We start from the raw sequence: 25,264 nt of genomic DNA on the forward strand, positions 1-25,264 counted from the left end.
ATGGCGGGCGGGGGCTGCAGAGGGAGGGGGAACCGCATAAAGGAATGTTGTTCGAGAAAGCCGGGGCTGGGCACCAAGGGATGGACAGATGTCCTTTTATCCCTCGGCCTGGGTTCTGCTTGAAAACCCTTTCTGTGAAATGAAACTGGTGCCCCTGGCCCTGTGTCCAGCTGCCCCCACCCGCTGGAGGCACTGAGGAGGTGGTGGTTCCACACACCTGGTAGCGCACTCTCCAGGGAGAGGTGCAAGAGGCAGGGCCTCAAGAGGAAGATGATGGTGACAGGTCCATCTGGAGCGATAGAAAAAGCATTCTTTGCTAGGAGGGCTCTGTGGGTTGACAAGTGCACCCTCAGGGGCCCCCAGGAGCAGCCTCCTGGGAGTTGGCTGTTTAGAGGGCTGGGAACTTTAGCTGCAAAGAAGGCAGCAAAGCCTGGTAGTTTCCACTTCTAAAAATCTGCTTCTGTCTCCCTAGGTCTAAATCAGAAGCCAGGGCTTGCTGGGCTCAGCTCTGGCTCATGTTGTGTGGACCTTAAGGGCTACATCTGACTACCAACAAGCCACGAATCCCCAAAGTGGGGCCATAATGACCATCTGTATAGTCATGGCAGTGTAAGTTCCAGGACACTACCCCAGTGTCCATGTAAAGAAGAAAAACAGAGTAGGCTGGAGAGATGGCTCAGCAGTTAAGGGCACTGGCTGCTCTCCAGAGGTCCTGAGTTCAATTCCCAGCAAATACATGGCAACTCACAACTGTCTGTAACCCCAATTCCAGAGGATCTGACACCCTCACACTGACATAGGTGTAGACAAAACACCAATCGGTGCTCTGAAAACAAATAAATTATTTAGAAAAGAAGGAAAGCAGGAAGAAATTGACAGGAAGCTTGTGTCGTGGTCTGACCACCAGCTACTGCTCAAGACTCGTGGAAAGGACAGAGTGATGGCTGGGCACCTAGGCTCTTGATGTCAGTTTACCATGAGTGTGGCATTTCTTCTGGCCACAAAATGGGGTCCTTTTGATGCCAGTACCTGCAACCTTATTCCTGGAAGCAGACGCTTCCAGGACATCAGAAAGGGGACCGGTGGCTTGATAATATTAAATCACCATTTAAAACTCGCCAAGTGAGTGTGGCCACTGATAGGTTGCCAGTGGATGTCTCCCCACCCCCACATGTGCACATAGACAACACAGGTTGGACTCAACGCCTTATTGGGGAAGACAAAGGACAATAGGACTTTATGGATTGGGAGGGGGATGTGTTAGGGGAAGTCTGGAGGGGTGTTGGAGCAAGACGTTGGAGGTAGATATGATAAAAACACACTATATACATGTATGAAATTCTCAAAAGATAAATAAAAAACATTATGTATGAAAAGCATTGCCAGAACACCCCTATTAGACCTTGTCAGCTCCTGTTTTGGGGACAGGGGTTCTGATTTAGGGCTAACTTTGTAGCTTGGGCTAGCCTTGAACTCATAGCCATCACCCTCCTTCAGCCTAAGTGCTCAGGTTACAGGATGTACCACTATGCTGAATCATGTTATTCATTTGATTCTCTACCAAGTCTGGCCATGGACTGTTCGAACCTGCACGGGTCCTCTCTGACCTCTGACTTCCATTAGGGAATCACTTCCAACGAAGTAGTCAAGCAGACAGCTGCATTTGCCCAAGGGATGTCTTATTTAGGGACTCAGAGGGATCTGTGCATGTGATTCTCCTCCTGGAGGTATGGCCTGGGCTTAGGGAGAGTGAACAAGTGGCACTCTCTGAGGCTTCTGGATCTTTCTGAACAAGATCCATCCTCTGTTGCAGGAGTGGGGTACAAAGGAACAGAGCTTGGGTTCACACGAGAGCATCGGCAGCTTCGGGGGTGTCAATGCTTTGAAACATTCCTTCACAAAACAGATACAGTGTCGCAAAGTACAGCCTCTCAGCCTTTCTCTCCTGGCTTCTCAGGCATCTCTGTAGGATGCGTTACCACAAGGAAAACACCAGGAAGCCATCTAAAATCTATGTCGCCTCCCTCATTGACCCAACACACATACAAAACAAACTTCGGATTCCTTATGTGATGCCCTGAGCCGCAGGGATTGTCCTCTCCGAACTGGATACTGCATCTGATTATTTTTAACTTATTGATACCTTTTAATTACTGTGGGTGCCCACACACACATGTGCAGGTATGCACGCTGTGGCACATGTGTGGAGGACAGAGGAAAACTCCTCAGAGTTGGTTCTCTCCTTCCCCAATCTGGGTCCCAGGGATTAAACTCAGGTGTTAGGCTTGGTGGTGACTGCCTTTGCCTGTTGAGCCACCTCACCAGCCATTTTATTTTATTTAGTTAATTTTATTTCATTTTTGAGACAGAGAAGGGCTCATGTAGCATAACCTAGCCAGGAACTTGGTCCATAGCACAGGATGGTCTTGAACTCCTGATTGTCTTGCCTCTACCTCCCTGGTACTGGAATATAGAAATACACCACCATGACCAGTTTGTGCATCTATGCAATTCGAGGGATCAAACCCAGGGTGTGTGGTAAGCAAGTCCTCCAGCAACTGGGCTACATAGGGAGATCTTGGCTAATTTATAAAAGAGATTTATAAATAACCTCATTTATGATCACCCCAGAAGCAATATCCCTTCATTTCTCTTTCAGTCTATTTAAGAAAATATTTGTCCTGTCATTATTTACGCCTATGCAAAACCACATTGTAAGAACAAAAAATAGTCTCTGAACTGTTTTTTTTTAAAACAACAACAATAAAAAAAAAAAAAAACCACAGCCAACAACAATGGCTTGCCTTAAACCTAAACACTTTGCCTGAATGATTCAGACAACTCCCTGATCTTGACTCTGTAGCCTTTTTTTAAATTATTTTTTTTTATTTTATTATGGTGGAGGATGATTTTGCTTACAGAGTTTGGCGTCCCTGCCTTTGGTGCCATGGTTGGTTCTGAAACACAGACTGTCCTGTGTCCTCCTATAAGCCTGTGTCTCTTTCCCTCACATTTAACCCGATAGCTTCTGGACCGACTCCCTCTACACTGCTGAAGTTTGGCTGCATAGGGAGGGGACCCTCTAACTGGCGATGGGAGGTGGTTCCTGGGGAGCTTGTACTCAGAACTTTATATGGCTACATGCCCCATTTTATACTTGGTGGCCACCCAGTGGTTTTTTTTTTTTTTTTTTTTTTTTTTGTTCTTTTTTTTCGGAGCTGGGGACCGAACCCAGGGCCTTGCGCTTCCTAGGTAAGCGCTCTACCACTGAGCTAAATCCCCAGCCCCGCCACCCAGTGTTTTAACCCGAGGGGATGGATTCCTTGAACAACCCTGGGAGAAGGCTGTCCTGCTGGATAGTCTGTCTGACAGGGCCAGGGTGAGCACATGCTGCAGCATGTCAGGCAGAAGGGACGAGGAGCAGCTATTTGTGTTCACAGGGCACCCAAGGACACAATCTCCCCTGATTTGGGAACTGTCATCCCAGAGAGGCTACAGCTCTAGACCAGTACTGTCCAACAGAACCGTCTGTACTGGTGAAAATGCGTCTGAGCTATCTTATGTATTATAGTAAGCCATGTGTGCTGGTGCAGGCTGGTAATCCCAGCACTTGGGAGGCAGAGGCTAGTGGACCTCTGTGAGTAAGAGGTCAGCCTGGTCTACGTAATGAGACCCTCCCTGTCTGAAGACTTAAAAAAAACAAACGAAACCAGACATCTGTCAAAACAGATACTGAGAGGAATTACCGTCTTACATTTTATTTTAAACAGAGTCTTAAGACTTTTATTGCTGTGACAAAACACCATGGCCAGAAACAACTTGAGGAGAAAAGGGTTTATCTGAGCCTACAGTTCCACATCACAGTCCTCCACTGGGGAAGTCAGGGCAGGGTCTGAATGAGAGGCCATGGAGGGGTGCTGTTCACTGGCTTGCTCCTCATGGCTTGCTCAGCCTGCTTTCCTATACGCCCCCGGCCCATCTGTCCAGGGGTAGCACTTCCCACAGTGAGTCGGGCCCTCTCACATCAACCACACGTTAAGAAAATGCACTGCAGGTAAATTGTATGGAGGCATTTTCTCAGTTGGCATACCCTTGGCCCAAATGAGTCACACTTGTGTCAAGCTGACATAAACTAGCCAGACCTAATAGCTGTGTAAGATTACTGGCTACCATGCTGACAGCAAGCTGAGTCTCATGTGTGCAATTACTGTTTGAAAAGTTTCCGTGATCACTTCTCACTTCCTCTCCCTCCTTGTCCTCATTCATGAAATTCCTTCCTTCCCTTCATACCCCAGGACCTTTGCCCTGGCTCTTCGTCCCTGGAGCACACATCTTAAGGGTGTAAGCAATGCTGTAATCAAGATATAGACTGTTTCCTTTACACCAGGAGGCCATTCTTTTTAAGATTTATTTTTATCGTGTGTGTGTGTGTGTGTGTGTGTGTGTGTGTGTGTGTGTGTGTGTACATGAGTACAGGTGCTCATAGAGGCCAGAGATGTCAGATCCCCCAATAGCTAGAGTTACAGGCAATTGTGAGATAAGCAGGTGTGTGTGTGTGTGTGTATATGGGACTCAACTCTTAACACCGAGCTGCCTCTCCTGCCCCTCAGAGAGCATAAGTAAGCTCCTCATGGGACAAAAACAACAGGTCAAGGAGAGAGAATGAGTGTCCCTTGACCAGAGGGATAAGAAGTCTGAGTTACACAGTGCTTTGCAGGAAAGACACAAGGCATACTACTAGTAAATACGACAGCCTCTTGGCTCTCTCCGCTCCTGGGCACCCACATGTACCCCCTGACCTGTAGGCAGTGCCTCCAGCCCCAGGCTGCCAGCACAGAGCCAAGCAGTGTGTGGGACCTGCTCCGGGGCTGAATTCAAGGGCAAAGTTGCTTTGCATTTTCCCTCTCTAACTCTCCCCTTTCCTGCATTCTCCAGAATTTCACAGCCATTCATCCCACAAAGACTTAGCCAGCCCTCACTTTTGACCTCTCCAACCTCCACCCTGGACCCTCCAACCCGCAGCATGAACTTGAAGACTAGGTAGGGTCTGCAACCTGCATAGGTTCATATGAGCTGACTTCCGCCTCGGTTCTGACCACAGGGCTGAGTTGCCCCATCTCTGAAAGTTAGATTCAACTGTTATGTCCTCCAGGCTAGCAGGACCCTCAGCTCCTGCCCTGCCCTTGGCTCTGTAGAGTGGAGCAGCCTCTTGTTTGGAATGGAAAGAAAGATACATTTTTGTTTTTTTTTTTTAAAGATGTGGTCTTACTATTTAGCCTAGGCTAGTACTGAGAGCAGATCTCCTGCCTTAGCCTTCCCAACACTAGGATTATGGGCATATGTGAGCATACACTGATATTAATGTGTTTTGTTGGTGGTGGTTTTTCTTTGGAGTGAGGAGGATTGAACCCAAGGCAATGCACGTGCTTGGCAAGTAGTCTACCATTGCCGTATACTTCCAGCCCTTTCATTTCCTTAGTACAAAATTGAGCTCCCAAGTAGTATTAAATGTATATGTAACATATTTATATATTTTATCTAAATATATGTTAATATATAAATATACATGTAATATATTTATGTTTATCACACATACATGTGATAAATGTGAGTTTTAAAAGATCAATTAAAAAACATTAAAACATAAGTGTATTGCAATGATCAATTAAAAAGCATAATTTTTATACCAGCAAATTACATGTAGGGCAGTAAAATACCTAAGAAATAAAAAACCACTGAGCATAGCTTATTCATAGGATGCTGCTCTTAAACAATTGAATAAAATCTTAAAGGAAGAATCCTTTCTAAGTTCGACCAAATTGATAACTTTTTGGTATGAGCCTAGCCTTTTTTGGGCTGAGCCATCTCTCTAGCCGCTGATAACTTTCATTCATTCAAGAACATTTCAAAACTTCTTATAGAAAAGGAGACCCACTAAATTAACAGAACACAAATGAAAAGCAGAATGTGAACTGTAGCAGAGATGGCTGGAACTGCACTGACATCTTTTGTTTCTAAGGAGTGCTAATCGATCTAAGAAGAACAGATCAACAGGGAGATGTGTCAGTGAGCGAAGCACTTGCTACCAAACCTGACCATCTGAGTTTGATTCCTGGGGCTCACATGGAAGGAGAGAACTAAGTCCCAGGAGTTGTTCTCTGACCGACACACACTCACACACTGAAGAAACGAGTGGGATTTTTAAAAGAAAAAGAGCAACTATTTAATAAAAGATAGGGAAAGGTTATAAAAGGCATTTTTTCCTGAGTATTATAAACAGGTGCATAACATGAAAATATTTTGAACTCCTCATATTTTCTATAATCCAAAAAATAAGCAATGCTTTTCTTCAGCTATTAGTTCAGAATTAAAAAAAAATTGGCAGGAACATGAGGAAACTGGCATTCCTGCAGATTTTTGGACAGCAGTTTCATTGACGTAAAGTTTGGGGATGCAGCACAGAGATAGAATGTCTGTTTAGTGTGCACACAAGGCCATTTATTTGAACACACACATACCCATGCATGTATGTATACACACACACACACACACACACACACACACACACACACACACTTTTGTAACTGGTGGCCTGGGTCTGCAATTCCAGCACTGAGGCAGAAATCACCACGGTTTTGATGCCAGCCTGGGCTACACAGTAAGAAACTGTCTCAAAAAGGAAACAATAAGCTAGCTCCAGAAAAATTTTTAAAGAAAAGAAAAAAATGATATAATCATTTTAGATGGGAATTTGGCAATATCTATTCAAATACAGAATGCACATTATTGCATTGATGTTACAAACTTACTTACATGTGTTTGAGAACTACCGTGCAGGCATGCATGTTTTAGAGTGGAATGTTAAGAGGAACAGCTATGGGAGATGAAGAAAGATAAATGTTCCTATGCTACTATGTGGGAAGAGGTACAAAATGTATCCGAGGTAAAGAACGCAGCAGGCATCTTGGCAATGTGCCCTGCATGAATTCTCCCTGTGGGAAACAGAGAAGATCACACAGGGGTTCATGTGTAAAGGGTTTCCGTAGGGCCACATAAGAGGCCTGAGGGTAAAAGGGACATTCATCTTTCTGAATATTCCTTTCAATTATTTAAGGGTTGAAAGTATATTAATATGTAATTATGGTGACATAAAAAGTAGGTTTGAGGAGATGATGTAGAGAGATTGTGTCAAAAGGAAAACCACATGAAATAATAATAATAATAATGATAATAATAATAATAATAATAATAATAATAATAATAAATGTAACAGCAACAATAGTGTGGGGGTTGGTGAGATGACATGGCGGGCAGCCATACTTGCCATCAAGTCTGAAAACTTGAGTTTAATTCTCAGGATCCTCACAGTGGAAGGAGGGAACTGACTCTCACAAGTTACTCATCATAAGTATGATGGTATACACACACACACACACACACACACACACACACACACACACACTCACATAAATGTAGGAGCTGTAGGGATTGTTCAGTAGTTGAGAACACTGGTTGCTCTTCCAGAGGACTCAGGTTCGATTCCCAGCAACCACACGGAGGCTCATAGCTGTCTGAAACTCCAGTCTCAGGGGAACTGATGCCCTCTTCTGGTCTTCATTGGTTTCAGGCACACACATGGTGCCCAAACACACATAAACAAAACACTCATACACATAAAATAGAAAATGAATTAAGAGATTAAAAATAAAGTATAATTTTAATTTTTAAAAGGTACTATGTCACCTTTGAGCAAACCGAACGTTTCCAAACATGATAAACCTTCGAGAACTGTTTCTCTAATAAAATGCATTTAGTGAGCTTTGATTACTATCTGTTGAAACGTGAAATCAGAGTGTCTGGAATATGGTGGACTTGGTGCATCCAGGGACCAAGGTCCTTCACTGTCATTTTAACAGGTCCAATGTCCTGCACCTAGAACATTCCATGGGAGCCTTCTTGAAGTCCACAAATGTTGGCTACATGTAAGGCTCAAAGTGAGGTGGCAAATGCTGCAGTTACTAAGGCTGCCTGCCTCTGTTCATGTCTGTCTCTGTTTTTTTTTTTAACCCATCAAACTATGTTCCTCTTCCCTGCACCCTGCACCCTGCACCCTGCACCTGGAAGGTTCTCTCTTGATCCATCTCCAGGCCCTAGGCATCTACTATACCCATATTTTGGCATAAAAAGTCACTCAGAAAAAGTGGGATCAGAACTTTCTTCTCCCTCTCCCCCTCCCCCTCCTCCTTCCCCTCTGTCTCCCTCTTTCTGTTCCCCTCCCTCCCTCTCTCCCTCCTCACTTCCTTCTTTCTTCCCCCTCTTTCTCCCTCTTCCTTTTGCTTTGAGCTGAGGATAACCTTGAACTTCTTCCAACTCTCCTGCTTCTATACTCTGAGGAGCCTCCTAATTCATTCAGTACTGGGGATAAAATCCAGCGCCTTGTGCATGCTCGGCAAGCACTGTAACAGCTGAGCCATATCCCCAGACCTCATTAGTTTCCACCAGTCTTTTCTCTCTAAGGGCACACACATCTACTCCATGTGCTACATGCATGACACATGTCTCTTGCCCTCTCCCCAGGTCAAATCCTGACAGATTGAGTCTGACTGCTGAGATGTACTTCCAGGTCGGCTAACTGGGATCAGCTCCAATCCATGTTACTGAACTTCTCACGAGGCTGAGTTCAGGCATGGTGGAAGAAGGCCCTTCCTGCTAATGGCTTTGCTCTTAAGCCTGCTTGAACTCCAGTGTCTCATCAATAGAGACTTCGGCAATGTTCCTAGAGCATACGGCAGACAAGGAAAACTCTGAAGAGACTCATAGGATTCCTTGTGACACCTTGGCATTCCAGAGATAACCCCAGGGTAGGCTAGCACTCGCTGAGACACTCCACACTGACCTTACATGATCAAAGGGCACAGCCCAAAGCCAAGGTTTACCCCATGGTTCTCAGGTCTAAGTAGCACTCTCCCCAGGGCAGGTGAGAACACAATGTGTTTGGACCCTGTGGTAAACCTCTGGGAAGGAGACAAGGCCCTGGAAAGTCATCTGACCCTGTATGGTCCTCCGGAGACGTACGTGACAAAGCAGCTGTAACTTATCAGCTACCTCCGCAGCCTAGCAGCCTCCTTTCCACACTCAACAGAGGTGAGAACTGTCCAATCCTCTGGGTGCCTCTCCTCTTTCGCAGCTTAGGCCACACCCTAGGGACCTTCAAGAGCATTGAATGGGCTGTCAGACATCAGGCCCCTAGACCAGCGGTTCTCAACCTTCCTAATGTTGAAACACTTTAGTACAGTTCCTCATGTTCCGGTGACCCCCAGCCATAAAACTGTTCTCATTGCTACTTTATAGCTGTAATTTTGCCACTGTCATGACTCATGAATCATATGCAGGATATCTGATATGCGCCTCCCAAAGGGGTTACCGTCCACAGGTTGAGCATGCTGCCTTAGACAGCATTCTGGGGGGCCATAAATCACCACTATTTCATGCCCCCCACAGTCTGGGGATGTTTCACAGCCTATTATGTCCACAAAGCGAGTTCTACCATCAGGAGTTGGTCATAGGTGCCTACAGTCCTAGCACCTGGTAGATGGAGGCTGGGGGATCAGGACTAGAGCCTTGGCTATGTAAGAGAGTTTGAGGGTATCCTGGGCTACATGTAATTCCTCAGAAAGAAGAGAATAAAGGAACCTTGCCAGCCTAGTGATCTAAATCACAGAATTCAGGCTACGACTGAAACAAAAGAGGGTCCTCCAGTCCCTGTGACTCCAGATGCACCTTTTGATCCAACACATCTCCCCACACTGCATTTGACCTCCAAGCCCCCATTCTATAGAGGCACAGCTGTCAGGGGACTGGAGTGTCCAACCTGCTGATTAATCAGTAACCGAACATACAGAGAGTAGGGCATATGTCAGGGGAAGGAGTACCTGCTCTGGACTAGAGATCTCCCTCACACAGGGCACGTCCCAGAGGCAGAGGCTGTTTATGAGGTCCAGAAAGTAAACAGAATCAATCTAAGAGCCCTCTTCCTGTCTCCAGAAGACTGAGAAGCCCAGGCAGAAGGACAAGAGTGACCCTAAACCATCCCATTTTACTCCAAAAGAAATGGAGTGTTACCCATTGGCTCCCCATTGCACGGACCTTCGACTTTGGATCTCTCTGAGTCTATCTATCTACTTTAAGGGTTCAAATAGAAATTAGAGCCAGGTGTGGTGTCACACCTCCTTAATCCCAACACTCAGGAGACAGGTAGGTGGACCTCTGTCAGCCTTCTCGAAAGAATGAGTTCCAGGACAGCCAGGGATACACAGAGAAACCCTGTCTCAAAGAAAAGGAAAAAAGGAAAAAAGGAAGGAAGGAAAGAAGGAAGGAAGAAAGGAAGGAAGGAAGGAAGGAAGGAGGGAGGGAAGGAAGAGACTGATTAGACTGGGGAGATGATCCAGTGGGAAGAGTACTGGCTGCTCTTGCAGATGACCAGGATTCAGTTCCCAGAACCCACAGTGTGGCAATCATCAGTAAGTCCAGTTCCAGGCCATCTGATGCCCTCCTCTGGCCTCTGAGGGCTCCTGCATGCATGTGGTACATATTACCTCATTCTCATTCTTTCTCTCTCTCCTCTCTCTCCTCTCTCTCCTCTCTCCTCTCTCTCCTCTCTCTCCTCTCTCTCCTCTCTCCTCTCTCTCTCTCTCTTCTCTCTCTCTCTCTCTCTCTCTCTCTCTCTCTCTCTCCTCTCTCCCCTCTCCTCTCTCTCTCTCTCTCTCTCTCTCTCTCTCTCTCTCTCTCCTCTCTCCCCTCTCCCCCCCTCTCTCCTCTCTCCTCTCTCCTCTCTCCCTCCAAAAAAAATTAAAATGAAAATCTACGATAAATATTTTTAAGGTGCATATTGCCAAACAAATTTAAGCCACCTTACTGTTAGTTCTATAAGGTTTAGCGACATCCAGGTATTCTAAGTCCGACAGACTCCAGTCACAAAGTGAAGCAAAACCATCTCAGGATGCAAACACCCGCTAGCTGAGGACAGAGATTTAGCCTCTGTGCTACTTACTGCTCTGTCGCTGTGGTAAAATACTCAGATGAACACAGGGGATGGAGGAGGCTTTATTCTGGCTTGGTTTGAGGGTACAGTCCATCATGGCCGGGAAATCAAGGAGTTGAAATAACCGGTGAAACTGCCTCCACGGGCAGGATTAGAGACTGATCAGATCCCACTGTCAGCCAGCTTCCTCTTTCTGTGCAGCCTTGGATCCAAGCCCAGAGAACAGCACGTCTCCCTTTCAGGGTGGAGTGTCTCTGTCAGTCTAATCAAGATAATCCATTTCAGTTATGTCCAGAAGCTAACCTAATCTAAACAATCCCGCACATGCGTTCTTGGAGGCTTATCTCCTCGCTCAGTTCAGATCTCATCAAGCTGTGATCAACACTAACTCAGGTTCTGCTCGATCACTGACCAATTTCCTTCTCTAGCTTTTCCCAGGCCCTGGGCAAAGTGTCCCATCTCTAAAGGTTGGAGATTGCTATTATCTGACTATAGGTGATGTAAGACAATGCAAAGTGAGGTTGAAAAAAAAATCAGTGTCAAAATAGAGAACGCTTCACTATGTCTGTGAGGGTAAGAGAACTCCCAAGTCCATACCCAGCCTTATTAATAGTGAGAGCTAATTGGAAGCTGAGACCTCTGAAACACCCTAACCTGTTCATCAGAAGACCAGGAGAGGCCCTTGGTGCTCAGACGTACTTGAGAGCTAGCCCTGCTGGGAAGTGCTCAGAACAGAGTTCGAGACGGACTATGACCCATTGCTTGCTACTGCGTTCCTGAGAAATTACCTATGTTGATTCTGGTGTCATTTCCCTGTTTTAAAGGAAAGCTGGTTCGGATCCCTCACTCTACTGTCTGTAAAATACTGGTTTTCATTTAAAGAACACCCACTTTGACCTTTTTATCCTTGAACTCAAAGTCTCTTCTAGTTAGAGCCAAACACCAGCTGAGGTTTTGTTTGTTTTGTAATGGCACCTTGTATCATATCACAGTTAAACTTGGCACTGCCAAGGACTTGCCAGGGTCAAAGAGAGCATTCAAGAAGCCAGAGTGATCTGGTTTTCACCCTGACCTGCGGCAATAATGGGGTCATAGAAGCCACAATTATTCCAATGTAGGGAGTTTCAGAGTGCAGGCCTTGTAATTTAATAATCAGAAGGTGGCATCATGTGCCTTTGTAAACCCAACCCATGAGAGGCTGAGGCAGGAGGATTTGGAGTTTGAGCTTACTTTGAGCCATATGGCAAGGCTCTGTCCAAAACACAGCAACAGTGGACCCATGTACAGGAAACTTAGCACAACTGCAGTGCCAGCGCTTGGCAGGTGAAAGCCAGAGGGTCAGAAGTTCAAAGTGATACTTAGCAACATGAACCCTGCCTCAGAAAAAATAATTAAAACCTGTGATGGCTTGTATATGCTTGGCCCAGGGAGTGTCATCATTAGAAGGTGTGGTCCTGTTGGAGTACGCGTGACCTCGTTAAGAGTAGGTGTGTCACTGTGGTTGTAGGGTTTAAGACCCTCATCCTAGCTGCCTGGAAGTCAGTCTTCTGCTAGCAGCTTTCAGATGAAGATGTAGAGCTCTCAGCTTTCCCTGCACCAAGCCTGCCTGGATGCTGCCATGTTCCCGCCTTGATGATAATGGACTGAACCTCTGTACCTGTCAGCCAGCCCCAGTTAAACGTTCTCCTTATAAGAGTTGCCTTGGTCATGGTGTCTGTTCACAGCAGTAAAACCCTAAGACAGAAACAAATACCAACTACAATGACAAAAATCCTGAAGTCTTTTCTTTGACATTCATAAGAATGGCCTAGATCATAGACCCTTTCCTCCTTTTCTTCTTTTCTTTTCTTTTCTTTTCTTTTCTTTTTGTTCTTTCTTCCTATTTGGGCAGAATCTTATGTAGATCATGTTTGAGGCTAACTTCAGATTCATGTGTGTGTGTGTGTGTGTGTGTGTGTGTGTGTGTGTGTGTGTGAGAGAGAGAGAGAGAGAGAGAGAGAGAGAGAGAGAGAGAGGTATTCCTGCCTCTACCTCCCCAGTGTTGCAGTGCTAGAATTCTAGGTATGCACCACCATGCTGGGCTTATGGGTGCCAATAATCAAACCTAGTCCCTCCTGCATGCTAGGCAAAGTACTCTACAAACTGAGACACATCCCAGTCCTATATTCTCACAATTACATATGCACAGGGACCACCAGAGAACAAGTAAGGGGGCTGTAGTATTTGAATTCATAAACTAAAGCCAGACATTTAGAGAAATACACCCCCCAAACTCTGACTCATTTTCCATTAGGAAATCTCCATATCATGCAATGTTGAGCAATACTGAGGAGGCCTACCAGACAGAGAAGGATACAGAAAACAGAATCCTATCTCTTTTTCCTGTGCAAGAAGAAATTACAACTAATTCACATAGGTAATTTTCAACCAGATATGTTGTCGATTGGCTCCGTCTACATAACCAAGTCTGGGCTTCATAGTTTTCAGTCATAAGCTTTTCAAGTGCATTGAGTATTGGGGGCCTGTTGTCTACACCCCTTTCTATTATCGACAGAGTACTTTCTCTTTTGCAGAGAAGAACAGGTAGGGAGAGTGATAAAGTTGTCTGCCCACCTTAGATGGGTACCAGTCAGAGAAGATTGAGCGACACTACCTGGTGGCTGGAGGATAGCATTAAGAGCCACTGGGGGACCAGTCACACCCCATGAGCAAAGTGGTATCCCAGTTGCTTTCCCTGGCCTTGAACTTGTGGCAGACTTTCTGCTTCTGCTTCCAAAGTGCTGGGATTATGGGACATAACACTACATCCAGAATCAACTGATTGTTGTTGGAAGCTTTTTTTTTCTTCTCATTGAAATACAGTCAATCTACATAACCAATGCTGGCCTTGAACTCTGTCTTCCTGGTTAGTTTCCCAAGCACCAGGCAGGTGTGCACCACATTGACTTTACTATTTCCTATGGTCAACTTCACTTTTATCCCTTTCGAGACCGTGGAGAGGTGCACAGCAGTGTCTGGGAGAGGAATATGTTCCAGTAGTTATGGCTGAAACTAATGGAGGGCAAAGGCAGAAACAAAGAACGTACTAACCCCACCTCCTATCTCCAACCAGATTAGCTAATAAACAGGAGATATTTTTCAGACATTTTAAAATTTTTTTTTTTTTGGTTCTTTTTTTCGGAGCTGGGAACCGAACCCAGGGCCTTGCGCTTCCTAGGTAAGCGCTCTACCACTGAGCTAAATCCTCAGCCCCTTAAATTTTGAATTATTATCTTTTCAACGGTGTGCACAGCCCAGTTTCCCAAGCAGCCCATTCAGAGGCTTGTTCAAATTCTCTCTCTTTTTTTTTTTTTTTTCTTTTTTTCGGAGCTGGGGACCGAACCCAGGGCCTTGCGCTTGCTAGGCAAGTGCTCTACCGCTGAGCTAAATCCCCAACCCTCAAATTCTCTCTTAGTCCCTGTTGGCAAGAACCGGTTCGTCCTAATGAAACCCAAGTGAGTTAGACAAATGCCAACCTCAGAGAGCTCACAGTCTCACAGACAAGAGACAGGTGGGTAGTGAAGAAACCTTGAGAGAAGAATGCTGTGAAGTAGTCTAGTCTAGGTAAAACACTGTGAGCATTTGACAGAATGGAAAAGGAATGTTGTAGAGAAAGAGATAAGAGAATCTATGCAAGACGAAACTTTTGAGTTATCCACGGGAAGCCAGTGAAGGCTGCCTCAGCATAAACTCTCATTTGAAAGTGTTACAGGCAATGGGGGTCACTGAAGGGACCTGCCCAGGAGCCCGAGGCAGTACTGAGCATGGTGGGAACCAGCTAAAGTAGGGTATTAGTAGGAGAGATTGTCTAGAAAGAACACTGAGGACCAGCATGTCATCCGTCACATCTCCTACTCTTCTGTTTCCAGTCGCTCACCATTTCCCCTTCAACTTGGATCCTCTAGGTCAGAGCAAGCACCAGAGATTAGCTGTGGGTAGAGATGGGAACACTGAGTAACCCCAGGGGGGACACTTAGTGAAGGAAGCCACCCTGCAGAGAGCATGGTGCCTTCCAGGGGAAACTCAGAGGCAGGGGAAAAAAAGCATCTGGTAGTGACAGAGGTTAGGACAGAGACACCTCTGAAAGGTGCTGTCGGCTGGGAGGAGGCAAGAGCTCATTGCAGGCTTTGGAAGAGTCCTACATCTTCCTCTGGGCCATAGCTACAGAAGGGTTTGCCTGGGTTAGGAGGTGCTTGCAGAAAGTTTTGGGGTCCCCTCTGTACTGTAAAGTCTGGAACATCTCCAGCACAACAGAACGTGGAGGTCTGAATGGAAACCTTGGATAGCTGGTAACTCCACTTCCACTGTGGAGTGGGGATAAGAAGCTGGTTTGCTGAAACCCAGTGGGTTGAAGACCTGGGTGGGGGTCTTCAGCCTTTTCCACTTTGCTGGTAAAGGTAAAACAAGAGAACACAGCAATGGAGACTCAGAGGTGGTGACACAGGGCACGGTAGGCAGAATGATGCCTTCTCCTCCCAGGGTCCATGTCCCAGGACCTGAAGCCTGTGATTATGTTATTTTACTTGTCAAAAGGACTTTGCAGATGTCAGTTAAGGATCTGGGATTATCTGGGTGTGTCCACTATAACCCTAAAAGCATTTCGAAGTGGTAGAGTGAGACAGATAAGCCAGAGTTGGAGACGTGATGATGGAACTGAAGCTACAGTAGTCAGACACTGGCTGGTGGTCACTCGGGGAACACAGGTTGTCCCTGGAAGGCTGAAAAGGCAAGACGTCTAGAAACTCTAGAAAGAATGCTTCCCTGTCTACTCATGCCCCACCTCTGACCTCCAGAAACGTAAGAGGATACCCGTGTTGCTTTAAATCTCCGCCTGTGGCATTTTGTTACAGTTGCAAAAGAAAATGAATTCAGGCAGAAAACCAAAAGGATCAGGTATCAGAGGGAGGAAGAGTAGTAGAGAGGCCCCAGCAGGGGTGAGCCTCAAGAATGCAGCCAGGCCAGCAAAGAGAGGGTGAGAACCAACTGTCAGAGGTAGGGAAGCTAAGGTCAGAAGACCCTGGCAAAGGCTGCTTCGACAGCAAGGTAGGTTGTCCAGACAATGGGGGAACACGTTAATTGTCTAAATAAAAACATGTGGGTTAACACTATGTGTCATACTAGGGAGGCGAGGCTCCAAACAGCAAAACTAGCAAGGAAGACAGGTGTTACTCAGGCATTGCTTTGGGGCTATTACCTGACCATGTTTTCAAAGGAAATAATTGTGCCCAACAGGCCCATTTCTGAGATTCCTCCATTCTTGCTCTCAAATCCAATCTGAAGTGACAGCAGCAGCAAGCACTCTTGGGATCTGGGTCTTGTGGCGGCTGGGTCTACAGATGTGCTACTAGCTGGCCCTGGTTTCATCCTCCAGGTAAGATTTGCTGGTGTGTCAGCAGGCCAGAGTAGTTAGGAAAGGGTGGTGACCTTTACTGGGCCGGGCAGGCCCTCCTGGGAAGCTCTTGACAGTAGATTTCAACAAACCGACTCTCATCTCTACTCCGGGATGCAAGTGGAGATAGATTACCAGCTCTCCAAGGTTTCAGTTCAGATCTCCAAGTAGGACTGCACTGGAGGTGTTCCAAGGCGTTACAGAAGGAAGGGGACCCCAAGGCTTCCTGCATCTTAGATTCTCTTTCCATTTAATCACTCAGACCCTAAGACTCTGAGCCTGTATTACAAAACCTAGCAGCACCACAGGTGGCAGGGACTGTGGAGTTTGAACTCAGGGCCTTGCGCTAGGCAAGCGCTCTACCACTGAGCTAAATCCCCAACCCCACAGTCCCATGTGACTGGGATATGGCCCCCAGTCCTTCAGACATTTGCTTACCTCAATGCTACAGTCCAGGTTTATCCTGCCTGGAGTATTCCCAGGCAGATGGCCCAGATCTCACCAGTTCCTGACCAAGAACTCTTCAGGTCTGTGATACAACGTAGGCGAAACACAGGTCTCTTTCTGACAGCTAGGATCCCCCTTGGTGTTAGATTTGTGGTTTGCAAAGGACCCCATTTGGGCTGTGATATAAGCCCTAACTGGCACCAGAAAAACATTTTTTTTCTATACATAATTTTATCTCTTTCACTAGTCTTAGCCGACGTCCCACAGAATACTATGTTCAAAAAGTTTTGTTTCAGCGCTTCCTATAGCGTGATCCAAGTAGTACCCATGATGGTTTTGGGAGATACAAGAGACACTTTTTCTCATTTTAAGTTTGGGGCGGCGAATCTGGGTCAGTTGGTGCACTGCATGCACAGGGCTGGTCCCCAGGCCCACATAAACTGAGCATGGTGGCACATGTCTGTAATTTCAGCACCTGGGTGGTGGAAGAACAGAAGGTCACGGTCACCTTCTGATACGTAGTGAATCTGAGGCCAGGCCGGGCCACAGGATACCTGTCTCCACCCCCACCCCAAATTTATATTTATTTTAAAATATATTTAAGGCTGGGTGTGACGGAGCTTGTCTTTAATACCAGAACCCTGAAGGCAAAGGCAGGTGGATCTCTGTGAACTTGAGGCCAACCTGTTTTGCCCATTGAGTTCCAGGACAGCCAGGATGACCTGGTGTCAAACAAAACAAAACAAAACCAACAAAAGCAACCCACAAACACTAAACAAAAAGACCGTGATTCCATTGGTATTGTCACCTAGAGTCAGTAAATGCTAAAATAAAAGGTGAGTCCATCTAGAGAGGTTTATCCAACTTAAGTGGTGTCAGTGACTCATGGGTGTCCAAAGTCTAGGGAACATAACATCTGTGGTCTTGGAAGGAGGTTTAGACACAAAATCCCTTCCTTGCCTGTTTCTCTCTATACCTTATTTTCTTTATTGTGCAGAGTCCACAGGGGTAGGTCAGAGGCAGGGGTCAGTTCTCTCCTTCCTCTATGGATTCCAGGGATCCACCTCGGGATAGGTCATTATGTTTGGTGGCAAGTGTCCTTACCCACCGAGCCGTTCGCCGGCCCTACTTTTTTTTTTTGAAGTGGTGTTCACAACAGGGCGTCATGTCCGCAGGCGGGAGAACACATCTGTCCGTGCCTAGGCTAAGAAGCTTGACCCAACTGACCGTTGGCAGACAGGCATAGTGAGATAACCTCCCCGATCAGCCACGGATCTTTTATCTCCCCTACCCCACAGTATGTTAGCTCAAACAAGTCTGACTTGTTCTCTGTGTGTGCCTTTGTGTGAGTGTGAATGTGTGTGTAAGCGTGTACATAGGGGTGTGGCAAAGTAGGGAACTGGGGAAAAAGTGTGGTGGGCCTTCTTTATGGAAGAAGATAGAGAGTGTCCCCCACTTAATGATTAGGCTGGAGAAGGGTCCCTGGGGGGCTACTTCTTAGCATTTTCTTTCTGCTCCTCACGCATCAGGAGAAGGCTCTCAACCTTTGGGGGTATCAGCACCCCTGGCTCAGCAGGAGAGGAGGGAGGTAGAGAAGGGAACATGGAGGTTGTTAAAGGACTTACCTAGTCACTTCTTCGAATGGACACTCCGCCCCCCAATTTCTCCTTTGGTTTTTTTTTTTTGGGTTCTTTTTTTTCCGGAGCTGGGGACCGAACCCAGGGCCTTGCGCTTCCTAGGTAAGCGCTCTACCACTGAGCTAAATCCCCAGCCCCAATTTCTCCTTTGACTACCTGTCTCCTTCAATTTAAAAGAGACCCTTGCCTGGTATCGTAGTGCATGCCTCTAATCCCATCACTTGTGAGGCCCAGGCAGAGGGATCTCAAGTTTGAGACCAGCCTGACTGCCTGACCTATATAGTGAGGTACCACACAAAACAAAACAAAACAAAACAAAACAAAACAAAACAAAACCATAAGCTAAATTAAGGAGACTCTTGTACTATCTACATTTGAACTCTGCCAACAGAGTGACAGGAAACTGTAACGTAGGGTGACTGGCCTGGCTGCTGGCGAGATCTGGTCTGTGGGATTGGAGGTGTACTCTTAGATTTTTAATTTCCTCTATCCCCTCCAGTTGGGGCCCAGAAATCTGGATGTTTGCAACGTGACCACACTGGTACTGGTGGATGGGACAGGTTAAGAGCAGACATAGAAAACAAAGGTGAACTAGCTTTGCCTCTGAGTCCTCTCTGACCCTAGAGGTCGGGCAGAGCAAGGTGAAACAAAACCAAATCCTAACGCAGGCTGGTTGGCAAAGCAGGAAGGTGGGGCCATCCAGCGCACAGGAGGGAGTGACATTCAGAATGATACTGAGTAGAGAGGCCACACCCTCAGGCTCCCTTCTGTTGAAAATAGTTACTATACAGAGCAGGCCCATGCACCCTCACAGGCCTGGCCGTCTCCAGTGTTCTGATCCTAACTGCTTGCTGATTTCTGTAGGATTTTTCTCACAGTTCCTTCAGCAAGACCTGACACTAAACTCCAGCTTCCTCTACTGTTCTGGACTCCCACTGTGGACACTTATTATGCAAAGTCTGGACACTTATTATGAAATCTCCTTTCCCTTCTGGACATTGGCAGTTGAGCTATACGGCCGCCTTTTCTCTGGTCTCCTTACATCCACTGGAGTTCCCTCCACTCCTTCTTGTCACTGGAGCAAGGATACTCTTTCAAAGATGCAAATCTTTCTGCGCCACTCTCCAGCTTACGTCCTTAGCCTCACAAGTCAAACCCCCAACCACAGCCTTTGAGGCTCACGAGATCAAGCCCTGGTGACTTCTAGCTCCCACCTCTTCCCTTCACCTGCCAGCCTGTTGGTCACCATACTTTATTTCTGTCTCTTGACTGTGTCATGCTTTTTTTTTTTTTTTTAAAATACATGCTATTCCTCTGTCTGGAATGTTCTTCTTACCACTTTGTCTGGCTAAGCTCTGTCTTCAATTAGCTCTTGGTGAAAATGTCACTTTCTTCGAGGTAGCCCTTACTGAACCTGCTCTCCTGAAACCCTCACCTGGACTCAGTAGGCAAGTATTATAAATATTAATGAATGTCATTAAACGATTATCATGTCAGTAGCATGGTCCCTTCCCTCCCCATTAACGTGTTCACTCCGTGAAAATGGTAACCGTGTTTGTTCTGTTCAATGTCTGTTGGTGTCTAGCACGGTCTTGTCAACCAGTTTAAGAACCAAGTAAGTAACTGAGTAAGAGATAAAGATGAGGCAAGGTGGGTAAGAGGTTCTCCTGGAACAGTGAATGGCACGTCCTTTCATCTAAAGATCTAAAAGCACTCGAAAGAAAGGGAGCAACAGGCTGGGGATTTAGCTCAGTGGTAGAGCGCTTACCTAGGAAGCACAAGGCCCTGGGTTCGGTCCCCAGCTCCGAAAAAAAAGAACCAAAAAAAAAAAAAAAAAAAAGAAAGGGAGCAACAAGGAACAACCGTTGCTTCACACCTCATCACGATGGCCTTACTGTTACCAGTCCTACTGTCCGGTTTGGGAACAAGGAATTAGCTTGGCTCCAACCTGAGTCTACCAAGAAGAGCTCTGTGGAGAAGGACTGGATCTCCAGCCCTTGAAGCTTAGGATGGAGACGGCTTTGATTCTGGAGGAAGAAACACTTGATTTTTGTACTACCTAGTTGTTTGACCTCAAATGTTTATAGAACTTCACTGAACCTTTGTTTTCACATCCTGAAAGGAGAATGACACCCACGGTGGGTTGAAGGCAAAATCCGAGATGAGTCTGTACCACACGGCAGTACCGGGCTTATAGTCTGGGTTAGAAGTATCGACTTCACCTTAGCAAGCTGGCTCATGTATTTTATTTCACTCTTTCATACCCACAACACTGTTTAGGACGGAAATAAAACTAGGTCTAGTCCCCCACCCACCCACAGGAGCCCCTGGAGTTAGCGGAGCAGAGTTTTGGATTTGTGCCTCTTTGAACCAAGAGAGCGGTGGGGATGGGGAACTGAGGCCAGGTGAGCCTAGGGACCTATTATTGAAACAAGAAAGGAAACCAGAAGGGTTGATACGGAGAAAGAAAGAGAAGAGAGAAAAGGAGGGTGGTAGTGGTTGGAGCCAGAAACAGGAATTGAAGTTGTCAGGAGGCAGGGGGCCATAGAAGGGACATGTTGGAGGGAGGGTGCAGCCGGGTCAGAGGGTAGTGCTGGAAAGAGGAAGATCAAGCTCTTGGGGATAGGAACGGGGAATGGGGGTCCTGGGGAGGGCAGTGACCTGTTACCTGGAGAGAAACTGGGAAAACGGAGGGAAGTGAGGGCGGCGGCTGTCACCTTGCGTTCTCCTAGAGGGCAGGTGATCTAGGCTCTCTGAAGTGGCGGACTGGGGGAGGGGTAGAAGGCAAGGAGCGGGGTGTGCCTGGGGGCCGCCTGGTACCTGCGGGTCCGCTCGCAGTTCGCCCACATAGTACTGCTCCAGCCAGCGGCGAGCGTTGTCCGAGTGTTTATGAGGTGGCCCATCCAGGTCGGCACTGATGTCCTGGCCAGCCCGCGCCAGCAGCAGCTGCTCGCCCCCCGGATGATGCCGCACGAAGCCGGTGAGGTCGTAGAGACTGGCCCCGCGACGGACCCAGCAGGCACCGGCCGCCAGGCGCCGCTGGACCTCGGCGGACGTGAAGGAGGCGGCGGGGGGCGGAGCGGGGGCCATGGCGGGAGAGCGGAGCTCGGATCTCGGAGCCCGGCAGTCTGCTCCGCGGCCGCCCAGCGCGCCTCTAACATCTCGGGAGCCGGGGCAGCCGCAACGGGCCGGCCGCCACCGCACCTGCTCATTTGCATGCCGTGCTCTCATTGGCCACTCGGGGGGACGCGGCTGGTGCCGGAGCCGCCTCCCCATTGGCCCGCAGGGACCCGAGCCCCGAGCGCAAGGCGCGGAGCGTGGCCCGCCAGGTGGCCCTGGGCAGGTAGAGGGCGTGCCCACCAGGTGTGCCGCGATGCGGGTGGCTGCGAGCCGACTGAAGGGACCGAGGGGACCACCTCCTCGGCGGGCGGGCACTAACATCGTCAAGGGACCACATCTTCAAAGGGGAAACTTAACTGTATTCAATTCGGCAGTTTCAAGAGGCGCCGATGACAAGTGGCACCAGGGCAGAAGTCTAATCTAATCCCGGGGGTTGGAGAGGGGGGTATGAGTTTCACCAGAAACTCAGCTACAATATATAATGATGTAATATTTAAAACTTATATCGTCGCACCATGCGAATGCGCGTCTAAATGCTGAATATTTATTCTCGAAGTGCTGTAAATTTATATTATACACATTTTATTACAATTTTAAATAAAAATGAAAAAATAAACGATTTTTACTGGGTGGGTTGGGTGAGTGGACAGACGACTTTAAAAAAGATTTATTTTACTTTATACGCGAGTGTGTATATGTATACGGTATGCAATGCCTGTGGAGGACAGAAGAGAGTGTCAATTCTCTGGAACTGGAGATTCGGAAGTTTTTGAGGAGTCATGTGTATGCTGACAGCCCAATCCTGGTCCTCTGCAAGAGCAGCCAATGCTCTTAACCACGGAGCCAACTCTCTAGTGGTTTTTATAAATCATATTTTATTGAAACAAAAGTCATTATTAGTAAGACAGCATTGGGAAGCCGCACAGCTAGACTGTGTTTTCTATTTTGTTCACTATGGACCTTTTGCATTCGTTCTGAGTTGTGGGAGACTTAAAGTATTTATCTTGGGAATTACTATTTACTTTATTGACTTATGAATTCATTATGTATCTATCCACCTATCAGCAAATCTGTCACCTCACAACCTTGTAATAAAGACATGGCTCATCCAGTGCCCCCTCCCCCCAGCCTCCTCCGCTTTTCCTCTTGTTTGGGAAGGGCAGTGGCTTTGGAACCCTTCTGAGGTAGAGGTGAACTGCTAGCCTGCCTGGCAATTGATGGGTGTGTGCACACATCTTCTCCTTTGTGAGACCTGTTATTCTGACTGATAATTGGATTATTGATTGCTGAATAAAGCCACCATCCGGTGAATGGAGGACAAAACTTGTAATATTTTCAAGGAGGAAAAACATATTTTTGCTGGGTCTAGAGAGATAACTGCTAAGACCCTTCACTGTTCTCCCAGATCACCAGAGTTCAGTTTCCAGCAGGCAGCTCACAGCCACCTATAACTGACTCCAAAGAATCCCGTACCCACTCTGACCTCCCTGGGAACAGTTTTTCTCTCTTCCTTCCTTCCTTCCTTCCTTCCTTCCTTCCTTCCTTTCTTCCTTCCTTCCTTTCTTTCTTTCTTTCCTTCTTTCCTTCTTTCTCTCTCTTTCTTTCTTTCTTTCTCTCTTTCTTTCTTTCTTTCTTTGGAGACAGAGTCTCACTGTACATATAGAGCTCACTTTATAGACCAGGCTAGACTTATATTCATATAGATTTGCCTGCCTCTTCCTCCTGTGTACTAGGATCAAAGGTGTGCACTACCACATCTAGGAACATAATGTAATTTTAAAAAAAAACCTTTAAAACATTTATCTTGAGATTTGAAGTTATCTTGAATTTTTTCATAGGCTCTTAGATTTTGGCCCCTCACTCTGTCTTACATCACGCCTCCTGGGAGAGAATCCTGGAGGGAGACCAGGGAATCATGCCTCCTTTCTACAAGGAAAAACAGGGGAAGCAAGCCTGTGGATTGGGTGTATCATCAGAACCTTGTTACTAACAAGGAAAGCCATGCTCGGCTTTAATTGCCCAGCTATGGATCCTGATTTGTAACCAAACTCCCAGTTCCAAGGCTGCCCCATCCAGCTGACTTTGTCTTGCCCCCAGCCCCCACCCCCTGAAAAGTTTCTCCAGGTTGCATGTGCTTGTACCCAGACAGGGCTAGCTAGCTCTGTGTGGTAAGCCTGTCTCAGAAGCCTCAGGGCCACTACAACAATAGAAGGATTTACAGTCTGGCTAGCTGGTCTCACCCTGCAGGGATAGGTAAAAGTTCTACTGTGGATTTAGGTCCGCTAAGGAACAGGTAGCCATCAGGCCTGGGCAACAAGTCCTCACCCCATTTCACATCTCCTCTGTTCCAAATACATGGCATGGTAGGCCCAGGCTCCTAAGTGCATTAGAAGATACCATGTGGGGGACCCTCCCTTACTGTTACTGCTGCTTACCACTGCCTTGTAAGAAGCTGAACCCTCCTTTCAGAATTGTGACCTGCACATTTTTGCCCTAGTAATTCCATGTCTAGAAATGTGATCGCGCAGACGAGTTATTTCAAGGTGTATGATTAATAGCAATAGTTACAATGCGGTTCACAGAGCTGATGCAGCCATCATGAGGGAGGAATGAGAGCAAATACCATGTAGCCATTACACAGAATCAGGTAGATGCACTGGGAACAGATGGAACAAGCCCCAGGACACTGTAGTGGGAAACAAGAACAGTGTGCACAGTGTGCCAACAGCTTGTTTGTTTGTTTGCTTGTTTGTCTCGAGATGCAGTCTCCTCATTTAGCCCTGGCTGGCCTGGACTCACTATGTAGACCAGGCTGGCCTCGAACTCAAAGAGATCAACCTGCCTCCACTCGGGTGCTGGGATCAAAGGCATGCACCACCATGCCTGGCCTTGTTGCTTTTAATTATTTGGTATTTTAAAATATCTTATGCAAATGAAGGGGTATATGCAAATTTTAAAACGAACGGTATAATTAGGTAAGACAGACACTTGAACTTGAGCCTATTTTCGTACTCCAAACTGTGGACATTCTGCCTCCTGGTTATCAATCAATAAACAGCCCCTGACCCTGACTCTGGTTTTTTCCTGTGCTAGGGGTTGAACTCGGATACATGCTAAGCAAACATTCTACCAATAAGCTACATTCTCAGCTGATCTTCACCTCTTATTTATTTATTTATTTTTTTACTTTTCAGATTTATTTTATTTTTGTGTGTGTAGGCATTCATGTAAGTATGTGTATGAGGGTGCTCACAAAGGCCAGAAAAGGGCATTGGATCTCTGGCCACCTAGTGGGGTGCTAGGACTCAAATTCAGGTCTCCTAGAAGAGCAGCAAGTACTCTTAACTGCTGAGCTATCTCTCTAGTCTCATTTTTAAGAAATTAAAATAATTTCTGCCTCTCATCTTTTTTTTTTCTGGAGCTGGGGACCGAACCCAGGGCCCTCTCATCTTGTCATAGCTGGGGTTACAGAACCAGCTTTGTTGCTTCCTTTGGCCAGCTTCGTGCATGTTCTAGAGAGTCAAACTCACGTTCCCATGCTTGACAGACAAGCATGCTACATTCTGTGCTGTCTCCCCAGCCTCTTTATCT

At 46.8% G+C, this 25,264-nt stretch overlaps 1 protein-coding gene across 1 annotated transcript in view; it reads right to left on the reverse strand.

Annotated features, from left to right (window-relative positions):
• Nucleotides 1–21,712, reverse strand: part of Fa2h (fatty acid 2-hydroxylase) — a 51,241-nt gene extending 29,529 nt beyond the window's left edge. Inside the window, exon 1 of the mRNA NM_001135583.1 lies at nt 21,374–21,712. Within this exon, the coding sequence (NP_001129055.1) occupies nt 21,374–21,643 (270 nt within the window). The 5' untranslated portion in view covers nt 21,644–21,712. The remainder of the gene's footprint in view (nt 1–21,373) is intronic.
• Nucleotides 21,713–25,264: the final 3,552 nt, after the last annotated feature.

This window comes from Rattus norvegicus, chromosome 19, assembly GCF_036323735.1.
Source record: "Rattus norvegicus strain BN/NHsdMcwi chromosome 19, GRCr8, whole genome shotgun sequence".
Classification (NCBI taxonomy): Eukaryota; Metazoa; Chordata; class Mammalia; order Rodentia; family Muridae; genus Rattus; species Rattus norvegicus.